The sequence below is a fragment of the Urocitellus parryii genome, chromosome 8 (assembly GCF_045843805.1).
Source record: "Urocitellus parryii isolate mUroPar1 chromosome 8, mUroPar1.hap1, whole genome shotgun sequence".
Lineage (NCBI taxonomy): Eukaryota > Metazoa > Chordata > Mammalia > Rodentia > Sciuridae > Urocitellus > Urocitellus parryii.
Window position 1 is genome coordinate 34,334,963 of NC_135538.1, and position 21,485 is coordinate 34,356,447.

At 35.2% G+C, this 21,485-nt stretch overlaps 1 protein-coding gene across 1 annotated transcript in view; it reads right to left on the bottom strand.

Moving 5' to 3' along the window:
• Lama2 (laminin subunit alpha 2) overlaps positions 1-21,485 on the bottom strand; it is a 555,405-nt gene that overhangs the window by 94,835 nt on the left and 439,085 nt on the right. The window contains exons 36-40 of the mRNA XM_077801650.1: positions 20,180-20,342; positions 19,061-19,271; positions 11,397-11,513; positions 10,555-10,718; positions 8,350-8,488 (exon numbers count right to left, since the gene is read on the bottom strand). Coding sequence (XP_077657776.1) covers positions 8,350-8,488; positions 10,555-10,718; positions 11,397-11,513; positions 19,061-19,271; positions 20,180-20,342 — 794 coding nt within the window. The remainder of the gene's footprint in view (positions 1-8,349; positions 8,489-10,554; positions 10,719-11,396; positions 11,514-19,060; positions 19,272-20,179; positions 20,343-21,485) is intronic.

Sequence of the window (21,485 nt, forward strand, 5' to 3'; positions counted from 1 at the left end):
ATTAATTTCCAAAATATATAAGAAATTTAAAAAAAAACCTCAATAACAAGAAAATAGATAACTGGGTTAAAAAATGGGCAGAGGGCCTGAATAAACATTTCTCAAAAGAGGACATATTAATATCCAGCAGATGCATGAAAAAAAAATGCTCAACATCACTAATCATCAGGAAATGCAAATTAAAATTGTGAGCTATCACCTCACACCTGTTAGAATTTCTGTTAACAAAAAGACATGCTATGCATTATATACCATAAATGTAGAAAATTTTATTTGTCAATTAAAAATAAATTAAAATTAAGTTCTAGACTCTAGGAACTGCATTTACTATAGGAACTATGCCAATGGATGAATCAACACAGGCTGCTCAGTGTTTCTTGAGAAGGTATTCTGTTAGCTGGTAGCTCACTACCTATTTAAATGTGCTCAATTTGGAGACAGATCTCCTAATTCCTAAATTCTGACTGGCCAAGTTCTTCTCTCAAGAGTAGGATGAGTAGGATATTCAAGCATATTACTTGAACCTAAATCTGATCAATTTTTAAAAATTCTACGTGACATGTACCTTGAAACAGATGTTCAGTCATGATCTCAAATTAGATAAGAAAAAGAAAGAATTTTATTTCTCTTTGAAATTTTCATCACTGTTCAACTCTATCTTGTGGTGATATAAATATTTTATTAGGTGTGTTAGTCTGAATTATCAGCCATTCTAGAGGTTTAGCATTAGCTTTTGGAGATAGGAGGGTGCATCCTGCATTTAGTGATCACCTACTGTAACCCAGTATGTATGAAAATCACATAACACTGTATTAAAATACCTAGGGTCATTCTTGGTTATTCATGCTTCTTTCAACTGGGAAATTTATTGTCAGTTCAAATTTAATTCTGGATACATTTGTTTCTGGGAAAAGGAAAGAATAACATAACATCACAACCAGGAAACAGTGCAAATAGAACTAAGGGTGCTGCTCACCAGGCTGTGAACCCTAGTACCTATGCCAAGCCAAGATGCCTCTCCTAACTCACTCAATGATTGAATGGGCTAGTGGAGCCCCCAACTATACTTCTCCCACAGAGGAGGTAATGTATACAGTAAGAGAACAAGGAGCTCCTCAAAAAATAGATTATTTAATCTAAAATATGAATTTTAAACAAAGAATCTAAAATATGAATTTTAAACAAAGAACTGATCATTTTCAGTAGATTATACCAAGAGACTATGTAAAAGGTAGTGGCTTTGCAGGAGACATCAATGGGGAATACAACTATGAGACAGAAAAAAAGAAGTAGATCAAAGAAAGTGTATGACCTCCATAGAGGAATCTTCCCTTTGCAGGTGGACTCTCTTCTTTATACCAATGAAGCTCTTTAGATATTTAATGCTCCTCAATCTGTAGCAGTTACTGTGCCTACACGTGGCACAGTAGGGTAGAAGGCAGGAAGGAGGTACAAAGACTCTGAAGCAGGCCAGGCTTCAGAAACAGCAGTAAGGTTGAGGATCAATCAATCATGAGAATAAAAGCAGATAATTCAATATGGGTTATTTATTTTAACCCCTTCTTCCTGCACAGAAGCACAGACAGGCAAGCATCCACTCCCCCTATTGAAAATCAAACAAACAGAAACTGGGGAATCTTTTTAAGCAAACTGGGTGGCTTAAAAAAAAACGTGCCTTGGAACAATTATGCTTACAGATGAAATGTAAATATCACTGACTATGAGACTCTTAAAGTAAAAGGGGTAGAGGTTGAGGGGAAAAGGAAAGAAAGGGAGCTAGAGGGAAAGATGAGGTCCCAAGTAACTTCATCTTCTGTATGTGAAATCCATATTTATGGAACAAGAGGTAAAGCTGCAGGTAAATTTACATCAGTTTAAAAGAAACAGTGAAGGGTGGTGAAGCATATCTACGGGGACATGGATGGGAGAACAAAGCAATGTGACGAGCTCTAAGTGAACCTCTCATTCACCACAGCAAAGATAGCCCTCCACATTAATGAAATCCATGATGCATGATAATAATATTACTAATAGAGAAAGAAAAGAAAAATTTGATAGATGGTTGCTCTTGGGTGCGTGATCGTAGAAGTGAAAATTTAGGTCAGGGGATTGTTGATTGAAATCATCAGTATCTCTTTGTAATATGTAAGAAACAAAAACATGCATACACCATGAATTTAAAAATGAAAGAAAGAAATTTAGGGACTTGTTGGTATAGAGGATGAAAATCCAGACCCATGGTAGACCCATCTTTCTTAATTTTTTTCCCTTAGGGTCCATCTTGCAGAATTAATTTCCTAACCATTCTTAATTTCATTTACGTTAAAACATTTATCTAGGAAATAATTTAAGCATACTGATAAGAACAGACATTAATGCAGACACCTGTATTTTTTTTATCTTCTAAATCTGATAAATATCAACTTTCTCCTGTATTTGTGCAGATCTTCAAAATGTGCATGTTTGGATTAAAATTGATAGTAATTTAACATCCTGCATCTTTATTTAAATGACTGGCCCACAGTTTTTCTTTTCAATACAGTTCCCTAAGGAATTTTGCCATCAAGATCACATACCAGCTTCATAAAACAAGCTGGGGAACATTTCCTTCTTTTCTGTTCTTTGGAATGTTTTGCATAATGGGTCCTTAGCATTTCGGTAGGCTTTGTGGTTTTTGTTGTAGATAAATTATTAACTACTGATTTGATTCATTTAATGGTTATAATTCTACTCAGGTTTACTACTTTGTTTTGAGTCAATTTTAATCTAGATTTATTGTCCACTTTATCTAAGTATGCAAATCCATTTGAATAAAATTGTTCACGTACTCTGGTATATTCATATTTTTAAAAAATCTACACTATATCTACAGGAATGGTCCCCTTTTCATTCCTGTTTGTATGTATCAGCTATCTTTGCCTTATTGTTTTTGTCTTCTCTGTTTAGTTGCCTGTTTATTCTAAGAATCGGGTTTCTGTTTTGTCAACTCTAATGCTTTTTTCCTACACCATTAATTTCGGCTTTTATTTGTATTCATTCTACCATAACCCTAACCTCCTCCTCCTCCTCCTTCTGTTGTGGTACTGGGCAATTGAATCCAGAGACACTTTACCACTGAGCCATATCCCCAGACCTTTTTAGTTTTTCTTTTGAGTCAGGATCTCACTAAGTTGTTTAGAGTCTTGTTTTGATGTAGAGACTGGCCTCAAACTTGTGATCCTCCTGCCTCAGCCTCCTGAGTTACTGGGATTATAGGACTACAACACCATGTCTGGCTTAAAACTTCTGGAACAGAAACTTAGTAACTAGTTTCAGTTCTTATCCTGTACGAATATCCGCATTTTAAACTCTACATTTTCCTGGAGGTACCATTTTATTTGCAACCCATACATTTGTAGAATTATATTTACATTCTGTTATTAAATATTCTGTAATTTAAAATTAGTTTTAATTCACTGAGTCCTGAATTAAGTTTAAGTGTGTTTTTATTTTAAAACTTATTTTTGGCCATAATTTTACATCAGTTTCTAATTCTACTGCACTGTGATCACAGACTGTAGTCTAGGTGCCGTTGGATCATTAGCATATGCTGACCCTTTGTGTTTCAGTTCATGGTCCTTTGGCATTGTTTTGTTTTTAAAGTTTTAGGAGAAGTGTATCTATTGGGGCATGTAGAATTAGTTATCTAATTGTTATAGAATTCTGCAAGGCCATTAAATTATCTGGTTTATGGTATTCTTTGGATCTATATCTTTTTATGTCTTTTCTTTACCTCTCAATTTATAAGAGATCTAGGAAAATCTCCCACTAGAGACACATCAATTTTCTCATATATGTGTTAGTTTTGTTTAGTGTTATGGTTTGTTGTTATGACCTTTTAGTTTTACAAATTTAAAATCTTCCTGATATCTAGTTCTTTGTCTTATATCATGATGACTCTCTTTATCCCTAATAACTCCTTTTGAAAGATATAAAACCTATTTGACTGTTATTTATAGAGGTGTACCAGCTTTCTTATTAGTTTCCCTGACGTATTTTTTTTCTCATCCCTTCATTTCCCACCCTTCTGTACCTTCATGGCTCAGCAGAGTTTTGACCACCTTTGTCAAATCTTTTATAATCCAATATAAAAATTGTGGTGACCCAATTGGTAATTTTAGTCTGTTTGCATTTTATCATGAAGACAAGCAGAAGCAGAGACAGTTGGTGCTCATCAAATATGCCTTCTAGTACTCCCAGTCTCCTTTCCAGTTATTTTGGGGCATGTGGCTTATTTTGGTCAATGGACTAGGCCAAGCCACACAAGCCAACATGCTGAGAGCTGGCACGTCTCTTTCTTCTTTCCCTTTCTCTGCCAGGACAATCTTGTAGGCTACACAGTATGGTGTAGTTGACTACAAGAAGGGACAAGAGTTGTAGGACACACTTTGGGTTGTGATGTGAGACTCAAACTTATATTGCGTCCAGCCTCTGAAATTTCAGGAGTTATTTCTTGTGGTAACTAATGATAATTATTCTGACTTCTATATTTGGATAATTCTATCGTATTTTATATTTACCATGATCTGTTTGTTTTTCTATTTTTCACTTTTCATGGAATTGATTGATAATGTTCCTTCTCTTCAGACATTGTTTTTCTTTCTGCTTATATGAAATGTGTAGCTACTTGTGATAGTTAATTATACGTGTCAGCTTGGCTAGACTATAGTACCCAGTTTGTGGTCAAACATTACTAATGTAGATGCTGCTAGGAATGGATTTTTCAGATTTGATTAACTCACAAAGTCCCAAGTTTTCAATTCTGCAAATATTTCAATAAAATTGACACAGGTGCATTAAAATAGGTTGGGAATCATAATCTAGAGCTTATGTATATTATATATATTGCATTATAATACATTCTTTTATTATTATATAAGTTCATGTTATATAATTTTATTATATATCCTATAAGTTTTTCCAGATGCTCTGTATCTGGGATAATGGGACAAAATGGGTTCAACACTTACATCAGTAGATTTTGAGTAAAGCAGTTTACTCTCCATAGTGTGGGTAATCGTAAGAGAAAACACTGAGAACCCTGAGGAAGAATAAATTCTACATGCAGACTGCCTTTGGACTCAAGATTAAAACATTAACTCTTTTCTAGGTCTCTAGCCTATTAGCCTGGCCTAAGGAAACTTGTTACGTACTATAATTATGTGAGCCAATGCTTTTTAATATGTGTGTGTGTGTGTGTGTGTGTGTGTGTATTTTTTTTTCATGTGCCACACAGTGATGCTTTTGTCAAGGATGACTTGCATTACAATGGTGGTCCCTTAAGGTTACATCAGCAGGTGATGTCATAGCTATCTTTAACCAGGTTAGTGCACTTCATGTTGTTGCAAAACAAAGAAATCACCTAACACCACACTTTCTAGAATGCTAAATGATGTGATGCTGTGTGTATCAGTTCTGTTTCCTTAGAGAACTTTAATATAATTATTTTCATTCTCTTATAGCAATCCTCAATATCTAACACACAAAATTTGATATATATGAAAGGTAATCAGCTTTTACTTTCCTTCCTCAAACTGAAGGACCTTAAAAACTTTTAACTGACCACATGCCACATTTTCCATGTAATTAGTCTCTTGAATTTAATTTTTCTCTTTTAATTATATGTATTATTATCATCACCATGATCTTAACAATTCTGACCTAAACTTTTACACATGTACTATTTTTGGTTCATGCATTTCTCTTTAATCCCCATGTTCTTTGATTTTATTGACATTTCTTTTGAAGTATATTTTGTAGTATTTCAGTGAGTGAAATGTGTTTTGTGGCAGTGTAGTGAATAAAGTGTATTTTGTAGTAGTTAAGTGCTTCCTATCAGTAGTTTTTCCCTCACTGATCTGCCACATAAGAGTAAATTTTCAAAAATCCACTTTATTCTTTAGACACTTGATCCTGAAGCAAACAAGCAAACAAACATAAAAACTCCTTTTGTGGTTTCTATGGATTTTTACTCATATTAGAAAATGAACCCCAAAAGTTACCTACAAGACCAGTTCAGACATTTATGAGGATACAAGTGTCAACACTTTAAGCTTACTTAACTTTTAGATATATTCTACTCCTGTATAATATTTTTTTCTAGGTTTTCCCCTCCCTTATTCAATCTGTATAAAGCTTACATCTTGTTTATACTGTACTATACTCACTATTTCTGTGTCTAAGACAACACATATTACTTTCACATTGCCCTCATTTTCTTTTGTATTTTATATTATTATTCTTCAAAATGCCTGGGAAAGACCTTGCCTAAGATTTTTTAGAATCATGCCTCCCAAGAAATATGAGTTATTATGGCAAGAGAGAAAATCTGAATTTGGAGAATACATAGGAAGATTAAATTCTGCATAGGGCTTGCGGTCAATATTATGATTAATTTCAGTGAGTGTCCAGATCAAACCCTAGTACTGGGAGTGTCTAGGAAGGTGTTTCTGGATGACAGTAAAACAAATGGCCCTTTCTGCTGAAGGGTTGTATACCATGCAGCCACTGAAACCTTTAATGGAACAAAAACTGGAGGAAGGAGGAATCTAGTCCCTTCTTTCTTGCATAATAGACTGAGCTGTAACATCTCATCTCATCTTCTCTAACCTTCAGACTGGGATTTACACCATTGACTCCTTTGATTCTGAAGATTTTTAATTAGAACTGAATTATACTCCTGGCTTTGCTAGATTTCCAGCTGGACAAATCTGGGGCTTCTCCACATCCAGAATCATGTGAGATAATTCTCTATCTATCTATCTATCCATCCATCTATCTATCATCACCATCATGATCTCCTACTAGGTATATTTCTCTGCAGGACTCTGACTGACATAGGTAGTATAAGTTCTCACTTTCTCATAGTTGTCACCAGTAAAGATCTCGTTAAGCACGGAAACAAATTGAAAAATGTAATTCAGGACTAGAGGGTATTAAGAAACACTGTGGATAGGTGTGTAAGAAAGACAGAGCCAGACAAAGGTAGAGACAGGAAGTTTCAGACAACAATAGTGGCCAGGAGATGAAGAAGAAGGAGACAGTTGTGGTGGTGTGTGTCTGTAGTTCCAGCAACTCTGCAGCTTAACACAGGAGGACCACGAGGTCGAGGTCAGCCTCAGCAACTTAACAAGGTCCTACGCAACTTGGTGATATCTTGCCACAAAATAAAAATTAAAGGGCTAGGGATGTAACTCAGTGACAAAGTACCTATGAGTTTAACCCCAAGCTTCTTCGCCTTCCAAAAATGAAGGAACAAAGGAAAAGAAATCATCAGTTGACATGGGTGTCACTATTATGCATAAGAAACAAATAGGATATGTGAAATTAGTTCAGTTTATTTCAGAGAAAAGAAAAGAATGTTAGTAATTGTTGATAGAATATCATGTTTTCATTATGGTCACAGGATAACATCTCTAAGATTCTGGTAATTATCTCTAATATCTCAGAGATTTGAGAAAATATTTTTTGCTCAATGCAAAATCAAATATTGATCCATTTCTTATAATACCAGGCAATTTCATAACACCATATTTCATTCATAATCAAATATCCAATCAGCCCCCCATCCAGCAAATTTCTGATATGTTTGGAAATTTTGTATGAATGATAGTTTTGAACAATTTTAGCTAACAGCATGCTTCCTAAGTAATGTCTTTTTTATTTAAAATATTATCACCAAGTTTTATTATGCAAGTTATTTAGAAAATGTGGTTCTACATATAAAGGATAAAGAGTTGTTTATATTGAAGATGCTCAAATAATGTGATATAATTGGAACCTCAAAACTCTAAAATATTAGGTATAAATGTATTTTGATCAATGGCTGCAGCCAAAGCTTAAAGACTTTTTAGTTTATAAAATTTTATAAACACATTAAAAAGATCTGATCCAATGTGCTTTATAAAAAGTGCACTTGATGTTCAGACTTCACATACAACTGTATTGTATGTGATTATAAGCAATGATATTAATTTTCAAGGCACTTTTTTAGTGAAAATATTTGGAATAATGGTGAGAGATTTCTCCGTCTAGAGTGTTCTATTAGCTTGTTTTTGTTTTGTGAGCTGGTGGCACAAATCTGCTTGGCATTTGTGATAATTTCAAGGCCCTAACAGTGATAAGTAGTGGGTGACTGAGAAAAGATTTCTGCACACAGAGAATTTATTTTGAAGAAAACTTAAAGGAAGCCTACAAAAAAAAAAATAATTCAAGACAGGAATCAAATTTACTAGGGTTTTTAGAGCTCAGTTAAATTTGAAAAAATTAAGTAACTATTCAAAAAGGCTAATGGTCCTGTTTGTTTCTTACCAGTCTTGTAGCTTCTTGTGCAAGACCTTTGGCTTCTTTGGCAACTTTCTCAGCTTCATCAATGTAGTCTTTAATATTGCTGTAAGCATTGAAGGCTGCAGTGGCATTGAAGGAGATGTTTTTAGCCTCATCAAGGATTCTGTTGGAATAACCCCCCCCACACAAAAAAAAAATAACATCAGAGTTGTGAGTAAGCAAATAAGGAACATCCTGGTTATAACAATCATGGCTTCAAAATAATGATAGTAATTGTGAATCATAGTGACATATCTACTTACAGTGTTGTAGTTTTCAATTTAAATTCATATTCTTAAACAATTCAGCTATGAAATACCTCCAACATTCTTAAACATCTGCAGCATCATCCAAAGCCTCTGCAACCATATGCACCAGGCGTGTGTGTACAGTGAGACAATCCTTCATGTTATTTATAAAGCAAACTAGAGGTTTCAGAGAACTTGCACCCCATTGCTGGAATGAACTTCAAAAAGTCTACAAATCCTGAATGTCTTCTCTGATATAAAGGGGGGTGACTCAACATGGGGAAGAGAGGAAGAGCATGGGAAGAAGATTACTTCTACATAGGGAAGAGGGGTGGGAGGGAAAGGGAGGGAGAAACAGAATTGCATGTTTGGTGGAAGGAGACCCTCATCGTTATACAAAATACATGTATGAAGATGTGAGAAAAAAATCGAATAGCTTTACCCTAGATTAAGTAGAGAGAAGTGGTGGGAGGGGAGGGGTTGGGGAGATAGGAAGGATAGTAGAACGAAACAGACATTATTATTACTGTGTTTATATATGTGACTGCATGGCCAATGTGATTCTGCAACCTGTACACTCAGAAAAATGAGAAATTACATCCCATCTGATTCAAATGTATGATATGTCAAGATCATTGTACTGTCATGTGTAACTAAGTGAAACAAATAATAAAAAAAGAATACATAAATAGATTATATTTTTTTTAAAAAGAGGGAACAAAGAAAAGGGAGTGGGAAGGGAAATAGGAAGGATAGTAGAATTAATCAGACATAACTTTCCTATACTTGTATTTAAATATAAGACCAGGTTAACTCTACATCATGTATGACCACAAAAATAGGACCCTAATTAAAATAAATTATACTCCATGTATGTATAATATACCAAAATACATTCTACTGTCATGTATATCTAAAAAGAACAAACAAAAACCACAGAAATAACTAACAAAACTAAAAGAAAATATTGATATATTTTCTAAAAAAAAAAATCTTTCTGGGGTAGGTGCATTTCCAGGGGAGAATGAAAAAAAAATCTCAGAAGTTTAAATGGCTTGCTTCAAGTCACATGACAGACATATCCCTAATGAGGAATCTGGACTTGAAACTTGGGTTGGCTGACTCCTGGCTCACTTTTGTATCTACAACCCTTTACCGTAAATTGGCAAAAAAAAAAAAAAAAAAAGTTATATAGTGCCTAGCATTTTCAAACAATAGTATTTTCCTTTGTAACAATAAGTTCTAAGTATGGAAACATATCCTTGTGTATGGTGTACATTAAATATAGATTTATTTGGAAAAATTATTTGGGGGGCCAATAGCTCTTGTATTTATTTTGTCAATCCTAAAGTGTTGGTGAAATACGTTAGTTACACCTGGAAGGCTGTTTGCAACTTAAAAACACCCTTTTCTTCTGCCCTTCTCTCCCTGAATCATGCAACAATCCCCCTTATAGCAAGCTGTTATTTCACAGGGTATGTAGGATCTTCCTGGAATTCGTATGAGCAAGAAAGAGGCTATGTATAGGGTTACATTTCAAAAGGCACCTTTTAATAATAAATTTTTTTATTCCATTATGAATATAAAACTAAATTTTGAAGCAGAAAATGTTAATATATTATTATTATTTAAAATGCTAATAAGGCAACTGCTGTGCTTTCTAATAAAGAACAGAAAATAATATTCTAAGTGTAGCCTAAGGCCATGTTCACTTCCTAATAAGTCAGGCATGAATCCACTTTTAACTTGGACTTTTGATGCTTTTCCAGTAGAGCTTTGCATACACCCTTCTAATTAGGATGTTCCATAGAAAGGCCATGTAGCTCTTTTGTTCATAATTGTAGAAATCAAGATTTGAAAATGATTCTCTATCATTTCTGCTTGTCAAAACTTTTGGATAAGTGTCACAGTACATTGGCATTTCTAACAACAAATGACATACCCATCAAGTACAGCAGATGAGTCATTCAATTGAGCTGCGTGGCTTTCAGCCTGGGACACCTTCTCAGCAAGCTTCCTGTCCTTTATTTCTTGGGAGAGGTCATCTATTTTATCTTTAAGTTCCTCAGACATTGGTGGCAATTTAGTCTGAATGTCTTCAACATACTAATATGCAGAGAGGAGAGAAGGCATTTTAATCAAGTGAATCCAAGCCTCCTTGAATTTACTAATTTTTCCAAGAGACATAATTATATACATTTAATTTTTTTATGAAACTTTAAAATATACTAGCTTAGTCAAAAGAGAAAAAAGCTATTATTTAATAAAAATATTAGAAATTTTATGATGCCAATTTACACCAAGAAGAATACACCTTTTAAAAAATGTTTTTCATTGGAATAAATGTATAAATGACAGTTATTAGGATCTTTTAGACCATTTTGCATTTTTATTACTATATATTACTGGGTAATGCATTAGACAGTATGTTAAAAGTCTGTTTGTAGATTTACTTTGCTCTTTTAACTAGTGCTATATAATACTGAAGCAGATTTTAAAGGCTGCCCTAGGAACAAGGAATGGCCCACATTTCACTGTGGGAAAAAAAATAGAAACACAAGTTGTGTGATGGCATAAGCATCCATATCTATTAGGAGATAAAGCTCTAATTGTTATAAATAGGTGGTATGATCATAGTAGAACAATACAAAAATAATTTTCCCTCCTTGAGAAAATAAATGTCAGTATCTGCTTATATTACTAAGATATCTCCTTGTTTCCCATTTATGAGAGGCTGCACCATAATCATCTCTCTTTTAACTTTGGATTTTATCAAAAACTCACTTCTATGACTGAGCCGATTTCATCTGCAAGTCGTTTGGCTTCATCAAGTATGTCATTGCCTTCTTTTAAAGTGTTCTCAATTTGTCTTTTGCCACTTTGAACTGCCTCCTTCTTTTCCTATAGTATGGGAAGAACAAGACATCAAAATACCATTTGGTTAAAACCCTATCCAGCTCTGCACCCCTATCTCTCCTGAGTTGTCTGAACAAAAGCTTCACGAACAAAGTACATCGTGTTGACAACGTGACTAGATGAGAATGATACAAGCTACCTAGCTAGTCCTCTGAAAGTCTTTCTATTTAGAGCCTGAGTAGGTAATTTCTCCTTCCCATTTGAGTAAGGCATCCAAGCGAAGAAAAGAAATGAGATAGTAGTGGCTGAGGAATTAAAATTATTTTAAAAGCAAGATGAAGCATCCATATTTAACAACATTGTAAGTGCTGAATATGAACTACTGAACATGTGATAGTACACCAAATCACAGTGGAATGGCACATTGAATTCCAGAGCTATGTACACATGAGTTCTTTGTAAGCATAAGCATAAGCAGGTTTATTCTATGGGAATTCTGTAAAATTCAAAGAAGGGAGCTTTAAAAGAGATCTTAGGGGCAATGTTTTTCAAGAAAAGAAACTATCACCTGGAAGGATAAACCTAATAGACTGTTTCATAAGAAGAGAACAGACTCTAACTTTTCTTGGGAACTTACAGCTTGTCTGAAAACTACATGAAACTCATTCCTGGTTTAGAAGAGGAAAATCAATGAGAGAAAAATACTGCCATTTCTCCAGCTGGAGCATATCTTTGCTTACCATTTTTAGAAACATACTTCTGACTCATTCATTTTCTTCCAATCACCATTTTACATTTAAGTTTAGCTGCATCAATTAAAATTGTAAGCCAGGCCATTTATGTTTTTATATAAATAATACTAGTAGTTTATATGTATTGAAATATCAATATGTGTCAGGCAGTTTACAAGGCTTTCCCATTGAATTTCAACTCTCTGTGTCCTGTGCTTATCTTTTAAATGAGTGGAAAATTGAAAAAGTTAGGTGCTATTGTCTGAATATTTTTGTTCCCCGTAAGTCTGTAAGTGAAAAATCTTAATCTCCAAGGTGTTTGTATCAGGAGGTTGGGCCTTTGGGAGGAGATTAGGTCATAAGGCAGAAAACATAAAGATGGGATAAATGCTCTTACAGATGAGACCCAAGGGAGGTTGTTAACCCTTCTATCTGTGAAAGTACAGTGGAAAGACCGTTTGTGAGCTAGAAAGTAAGATCTCTCCAGACACTAATCTATCAGCACCTCAATCTTTGATTTCCAGAAATCCAGAAAAATGGACTATGAGGAATAAATATGAGAACTATACATCTCTTTTGTTTATAAACCACTTGGATTTTGGTATTTTGTTATAGCATCCCAAGTGGACTAAGACATTAAGTGATTTACTTAAGGGTCATGCAGTTCAGTTAGTATAGGGTAAATAAATTTGAATACTGATCTATTGAATGATAGATAGATTCTGGGCCATGGGTAATGAAAGAACTTTCTCTCATTACAGAAATCACATTTCTTATTTGCACTGGGTTAGTGCTGACTTCATACCCTCCTTTTCTAGTGTCTTCCCAACACTTCAATATGGTGCCCAGTACATATATCTAGCTGCCTCTGAGCCTTTGCCTTCGCACTTCTCTCTCTTGTATATTATTATCAAGTTCTCTGGCATGCTTCTTCCCTTCATTTTCTGCTTATGGTCACTTACCAACCACCTATCTAAAATAGCATGCATCTTCCTTCTAATAATTATATACAGATTAGGGCACAGTGATTAAAAGAGGAATTCAAGGGACAGGCTGCTGGAATGGAATTCTAGTTCTGAATGCTATGAAATCTTAAGCCTCATGTAAAATATTTAGTCCTTTGCTACACATTTACTAGTAGCCTGGGCATCACCAGGAAGCTTGTTAGAAATGCATAATCTCAATACCTTCTGGGGAACTACTGACTCGGAACCTGCATTTTAAAGAGAACCCCAAGTGATTGACATACCTAGTAAAATCTGGGAAGACTTGGCTTAAAACACTGCTTAGCACAGAGTGACACTATGTAATTGTTAACCATTGTAGTAATTACTTTATTTCATTATTCTTCCTAGCACTCACTAAGCTGAATCATATACAATAGGGTGGCCACAAACCATAGAAACGTAGATGATTATTTTAGTTTTTATGCAGAACAAAACTAGCTTGATTTCTTCTTCTGGGGTTTCTAAAAGCATAGGTTATTTAATGAACATCAGAGATAGAAATGTATCATAGATACTTATGCTGGGACTGATGAGAAGGCACAGCCTCCTGAGCTGCACATTGCAGATGAAGGATGACACATTGGAAGTGTCATGCAATATCACAGATCATATATATCCATAAACCCATGTACTACACATCATCCCACATTTCAAAACTCTATGGCCATATCACATGCTTGTTTATTGGTTTAGTGACTATCTCCCTCACTATTACAAGTCCTATAAACAAAGTCTTATTATCACTATCTCTAGTAGTTAGATGAACTTCCTCAATAAATGGTTTCAGTTAAATAAATGAAAATGAGACTTGAAACTTTGCCAGTGACATTTGCTTTTTCAACTACTCTCATCTCTGGCTAATTCAGGGTAAGTTTTGATTTTTCACCCCCTCTTCATAGACAACAAATGCAGGGGCAGTCCTTATATCCCTGATTTCCACTTATCTTTTCTTCTGAAAGTCTGACATTTGCTATATAACTATCAATTTAGTCTTCAGTTTTTAACTTATCTAAAGTTCTACTGTGTGCAGAAAGTCAAGAATCTTTTTTTGTTTTTTGGTCACAACAGTGCTTGTTTGTATTAGTGAGTCAAGGTAATTTAAAGTGCTGTACCAATGTAGGGAGAAGAATATTTTCACATGTGGTTTAAATGAAGAGCTACACCCATTTTGGCTTTAGTAAATTATGTGTTTCTTTTGTAAAATTCTAGTTGAGCAACTTTAAAGAGCCCATTGTCCTGTGAAGATCAAAATATGTTCTTTGTCATACTAAGGCAGAAATAATCCTGTAAAGGTTAAAGAGATTTTAGATGTGGCTAATTTTCAAATTAGACATTGATGGAATCTAGCTTTGAAACAAAGAAAGAGATCTGGAGCTCCCACATATTGATAAAATTATAGAGATCAACATTTATTTTTCTTTGCTTTATGAAATTTCATTTACTGGAAAAAAAATTGTCTGTTTTGCTTTAGTGCCAAGAGCTGCTTTAGACTCTGATGATAAAGTCAGAAAGAAGACATGTTCTTTGTGGCTTATCTGGAGGTGTGGTACAGTTTGAACCTAAATGCTATCAAAGACCATGTGTTGAAGGCTTGTTCACCAGCCAAAGGCTTGTTCTTTGGAACCATTGGAGGTGAAGCCTGAGAAAGGGAGTATGATTACTGCAAGCATGATTTTGTAGAGGATATTGGGACCCTAGTTCCTGTCTCTCTCTCTCTCTTTCTGCTTCCTGGTTGCCATGAAGAATAACTTCTCCATTATACACTCTCTGCCATAATATTTTGCCCCCTCAAAAACCTAAAAACAACTGAGCCCACCAATCAGGGATTGAAACCTCTGACACTTAGAGCCAAGAAAAACTTAGAAGTTGATTAATTCAGGTATTTTGTCACAGCAGTAGAAAGCTAACTAACACAGGAAGGAGAAAATGAATGAGTGAATTAATGTATCCTTTTAAGTAATGAAAAAATGAATGCCAAAAAATAAACAAAAAGAATAAATGGACAGAGAATGATGTAGGATGTAAAATACTTAAGATATTTTTAAGATATATTTAAGAAATGGAGTATTTAAGGAACAAAAAGGAATACCCATGTATTGAGAGAATTATTCTACAGTATGCCATGAACATAATTATTAAATCATTGTTTGAATGTCAAGGTTGATTATATTCTTATTTTTAACTTCTTATACTAATTAGATCTTAATTCCTTCCAGAGTTTTGCAAGTTGAACACTAACCCCCTGTCTTCCGTTGTTGTAGGGGGTAGATTTTTCAGGAACCAACAAATGCTACCTTCCTGTCTTACCTTTTAGGTAGCAACTTACTCTTTTCTTTCTTTGCAATCTCTTCTTCAGCAAGGTTCTGACAGATGGTTCAATACACATTCTTTGCTTCACTCTTCTGCTCACCTCATCTCTTTCTGCTCATCAGTCCCTGCAGTTTTCTCTCCATCACCAGAAATGCCCTTCTAACTCTGTCACCTCTAGTAGTTTGCATTCAAAGTTTTCTATGTTTAGGCTCCAAATGCCATTTCCAGACCCATCTTATGTTGCAGACTTTTATGTGGCTTATGAATGAGCTGCACTGCTGCACTTGACATTTCTCAGATCACCTTACACTTTCAGAGCTCCAAGCTTGTGCTCATGCTGTTTTCTCCTTTCTTTCAATTTTTTTTTCTTTTTTGGTATGGTGCCATAATTTTTGGAGCTCTTTTGCTGACTCAGTCAGTATTAATCACAATATTATACATAGTGAGAGAATAAAATGTATAAAGTTTTCAGGAGCTTCTAAGTTCCAGGAGGCCAGGAACTATTCCTATTTAACCTCAAATACCCTGGTTACCAACAGCAGCTTGATGGGGCAGACATTTAAGTATTACCTAGCCCACTTTCATAGGCTAAACTCGCACTGTTCCAATACAAAGCCAATTTTCCAGTTTATGTCAACCCTTTCCCCAATGTGATTTTAAGCCATGACTCCATATTTCGGTTTTCAGAATAAAAATCCCATCTCTCTGGCTTAGTCTCACAATGCAATCTCCTGCACCTCCAGCTCTGGTGGCTGCCTATCTTTGAAGGTTGTCTACACATTTACTCCCATTCAGGTTTCATTCCAATTCTATCAAACCACCGAATTTTTTCTCCAATGTCCAACCTTTCTTTTTTCATGCCTGAGCTCATGCTTTTTCCTATTTCTGTAATGCTTTTCTCTTTTTATTTCTACTAAGTAGCACTTGTCCTTTAGGCACAAGTATCAGAGCCTCTCTGAAGCCCCTTGAGAACGTGGGGACATCTGAGGCTCCCTTTGCTCACCTCCATGATCTCTGCTCTAGTGTATAAGTGGTTTGCTTGTGTGTATCTCCCACTAGACAGTTATCAGCAATGGTGTTTTATTCCTTATATCTGGGTTCTCAAACTTAAGGCTGCATCTGATTCACTGGAGGGATTTTTTAAAACAGGTTACTGGACCCCCCACCCCATTCCTCAAAATTTCTGAGTTGATAGCACAAGTTAATAGTGGCATGAAAAATCACATATTTGACCCATTTCTAGCTGATGTTGATACTGTTACTCTGAGGACCACATCATGGTGACTGAGAGCTGTTACAATAAATTCTGTGGTCAGCGTATTTCCTGAATATAGTAAGGGGCTTGATAAAAGTTTTTTTTTTATTGGTACATAATATTTATACATAATAGTAGGTTTCATTGTGGCATATTTGTACATGCACATAACAATGAATTTCAATTAATAAAAGTTTTTAATAATAAAAAATGTATGCCTACCACTTTAAAATAAATATAAACCATCCAAGTTGGCTTTTAATTATATCATCTTCATTGAAGACACTAACACAATGGAGGTTTATTTTAAAAATAGCTCATTATTTAATCCAATGAGTACAGTGCATCCACTGTTCCCAAGCCTAGATGAGCATCAAATAAACCCAGTGAATTTTAGGATATGGACATTGGGCCACACACAAGAGCAGACTAACCAGATTCCCAATTGGAGTGTATGGACTTTCCAGGTGATGTTTTCAGGTAGCTTGGCAAAACCCTTGGTAGAGACAAGCAACCTTAAATAATTTGTACTTTATTCATGTTAATTTATTAAACATCTATTTTATCTGATAAATATCTAAACAAGCCTTTAGTTAGTAGTGGCACATAAAACAAAAGACAGAAAGGATGACACAGAATTTCAGTCCTGACTATATAAGCTACAGGAGTCTCTTGGGGTACCCAAGAATGATGGCTCTTAGTTTTAAACATCACTAAAAGCCTCTGCAAAGGGAGGAAGGAAAAGGGAGGAAGAGCTGAAAGCACCATTTATGTGCCACTATAACTCTTCTTGAAATACTTCTCGAATGCTTATCATGCTCTCCACACAGGTCATTTTAATTTCTTCAACTGTAGCCATAAAATGGAGAGGTGCCCCTCAGAATAAGTTGCACCACTGGTGTGTCACCAAGCAGAATGAGTCATGCTGGAGCCTCTGACAGGACGGCAGCCTGGGCTCCAGCCTCTCCAGATGGTGCTTTTTCTTGAATATTGTTAGCTTGTCAGTAGACTACAAATTGGTTAAGATTAGACACATCAGTTATAAAAAGGTGAGCCTTCTCAGTCTATACCTTAGAGGAGGGACCCATAGATTGCTTTTTTAAAAATTTAGTTCATCCTTTTACTTCTTAACACAAAGGAACATTAGTGGAATTTTTTTTTTTTTAAATCCAGGCTCATTAATTCAATCATCACTGGCATTCAACAAACATTTTTTTGAGAGCATATGCTATGCCAGGATGTTGTTTTATCCTCGAAGATGGAATTCTATGATAGTAGAGATGGAGTGCTGCTGCTGTTCAGATCTATGGGGGTCAAATACTTCAAAATCAGCTAAGGTTGGTTTGTCTCTGTGAAGAAAGTTGTTTACCAAACACGGGATTGTGCCATCCTATGTACTGAATTTAGTTGTAGGGAAAGTGATTAATCATGTTAAGAGAAAGAAGAAATTTTTAAAAATAAAAAGAAAACAATGGAAGAATCTGTTTTAGTTCTAGAACAAGGCACATTTTGAGAAAGCCTCTGCAAAAGGGCTGCCTAAAATTTCTAGATCTCTTTGAGAGAAAGGTGGGGAAATAACCCAGAATTGATCTGCTCCTGTCAGTCCCTTTAAAAGTATCATTTGCCTGGAACACAGTGCAAATAAAAAGGGAATCCAGGGTTTTCTCCAGCTCTGGTTTCTCAGTGAGCTATTGCTCATGTGCACAGATTCTGTTGAAAAATGTAGAGACTTCTATGATTTTTGGCAGCCAGATCTTTGAATCAAATTTGTGGGTTATGTTGGTGAACTGCAAAATCATATGGCATTGAGATTTGAAAATACTCTAGGTATGCTCTAATATAATGCACTCATGGAAGAGTAAGAGATCTGACGCTCAGAGATATAAATTGACTGGTACAATCTTACAGTTAGTGGTACTCATTATTGAGATCCAAGTCCCCTAACTCCCAGGAAAGAGCTTCTTCACTGTATCATACTGTCTTTAAAAACATTACATAGCCTAAGTTATCTGAATTTTAATTGATTCAATGGAAAATAATCATTAAGGACCCTCACTCTCTTTTTCTTTCCAACACATACATACATACACAAACACACACACACACACACACACACACACACACACACAGAGAGAGAGAGAGAGAGAGAGAGAGAGAAGATCATTTTCTGTTCTGCTTAGTAGTCTCTGTTCAGAGTTGTCATTCTTGATGGTCGTAAATGTGTATCAACTTGACTGTTCCACCCTACTCTCCATCCCCGAGAGTCTACTGAAAGCACCTAACACTCACCTCTAAAGCAGTCATGATTTTTTGGTTGGCAGCAGATAAGCGATTCGCTTCTCTGGTTTTATTTGTGGCTTCTCTCAGCAGGTCCCAAGCTTCATCAACTTTGTTCTTGTGGTCAGCCAGTTTCTCCCTGAGATCCTTCTCCAATTGTTCATTTTTGCCTCTGGACTCTCCAAATAGCTTGTTTACTTTCTTCAAAAGGCCTTCTGCAGCTCTGTAACCACCCAGCCCAAGCACAGACAATAATGTCACTGCCTCAGGACCTATTGGTATTAAACTGTGTTACCAAGAGATGCTAATATAAAAAAGCGTGAAACGTAAGCATGTGAGGCAGATTCGGTCTGTACTAAATCCAATTGAAATCTGGCCTCTGAAAGTAGCACATAGTTTATAATTTAAAACAGAAAGAAAAAAAATCCCAACCTCGAAATTCATTAGTAAGATATTATTTTCATTTGATGGGGTCCTCATGTAATTCACAGAACATGACTGATGAAATGAGTTCTATGATTTACTTCACATAACAGCAACAAAAAACCCTCCCCTGTCACCAAAATGGGACATTTTCTCCATAACAGGAATATACTAGATGAATATTGACATATTTGCTTAGAAACTATGAACAGAACTCTATTTTTGTTATGCCAATGTAATGTTATGATTTCAATCTTCATTTCTTTTTCTTTCAACTGAGTGATCTGAGAATTGTTTGGGTTTGACTTACCTGAATTTCCTGAACTAATAATGTATTTGGATGGTCTGGCTAAGACACAATTTTATTTATCCAAAAGTATTCTTATTAAAACAAAAATTTATTGATAGTTTAAAATCCCCTAATACAGGCTATTAATAAAGAAAATCCATTAATCTAATTATAAAAAGGACAATACCAGGAAAAAATCATTTATTTGATTATTTATAAAAATAGGGAAAAATGCTTTTAATTCACTTTAGAGCAAAGTAAGTATAACCTTAGTAACTAAATGAAAAATAAATAAATAGCAAACATTTCCAGGTCAGAATAAAATTATTATCTGCTTAAATATGTGATAGAAATTTAGAAATCTATACATAATTTTAAAAGCTCAATTTATCAAATGAAGAAATAGAGGATCTACTCACACCAACTCATCTTCTGCAACTTCCTTTTGTTTATCCAGATTTTTCCTCCTCAGCTCTTTCATCAACTGATCTATCTCTTTCTGAAGCTCTTGTAAATTTCTCTCAGGGGCCTTGTCTTGAGTTCCTAGAGTTTCATTTAGTTTTATGGCTTTTTCATTTACAGCTGCAGGGGGTAAAACAAATTTTGCAAATTAGTAAACAAAAGTGTCACAAGCGAAAGTGGCATTCAACATCTGCTCCTTACCACCACCTCCAAGTGGAAAGTAATTTGCCAGAGGTGTTCCTGCTGGGAAAGAGAGAGGCAGTTGTGTAACAATCACCAACAAAGAGGGAAATGTGACATAATTCTTCATATTAGATTTCTTTTAGGGGACACAGGAATTAAAACACAGTTTCAAAACTCAAAAGGAAAGAATACTAACAGAGCAGTGGGTCAAATTCTCTTCCAAGAAAAAATAAAAAATGAGATGTGCAGACTAGTTCTTGGAAGTGAAAACAAGAAATCTTCCTATTGCTGATAAACCTGTCATATTTAGTCTGTTTTAAAATACTTAATATAGAAATACTATCAGTGATGAGGTTTCTGAACATGAACTTGCCCTTGAGTTTCCACAAGTACTCTTGTATTCATTGTTATAAAGGAGTGAGGGAAGGAACACTGGTCCTGGGACCAGGGTATAGATTAGACCTTGATGATGCCTTCCAGCAGTAACATCCATCCTAGCAGTCCATGTTTTTATGCATTAAATGGAGCTTCAAGCTGTATTTGTTGGAATATTAGGATTCTCCAGGTACTTCAGGTATTCTACAAATAATGTCTATTCTGCCAAGAATCTGTTTTATAAGTTGGTGTTCTGGGCAAAATTTCATTTGGAAAAAGAATTCTTTGTCAAATAAAAGTTTAAAGAATTGGTGAATTGAAACATTTTACAGAGTTCTAACCATTAATTTTAGACTAAAGTTGCTTGAAAAGTGTTCTATTGAACATTAATTTGGTGAGCTGAAGGGAGATATTTTCTGAACTCTTTGTCTGCTGAATAGTTATTTCTACAATATTATATATGAAAAGCCATAGAATGGGGGTCTGGGCTGGCATATATAGTCAAGAGGGTATCTGAAGACTTCTGTAAACATAATAAATCCTGAACATTCATTTCTGGAGAGATTATTTTCTGATTTATACTGGTCAAAGCTCCTGAGCAGATGCACATAGTCAGGAATGTATATTAGCCAGAGTGGGTGGTGAAATGGTGGGTTAGTTAGTAGAGTGGATCTGAAATGTTGTTCCCGCATTAAGTAGCAGCAG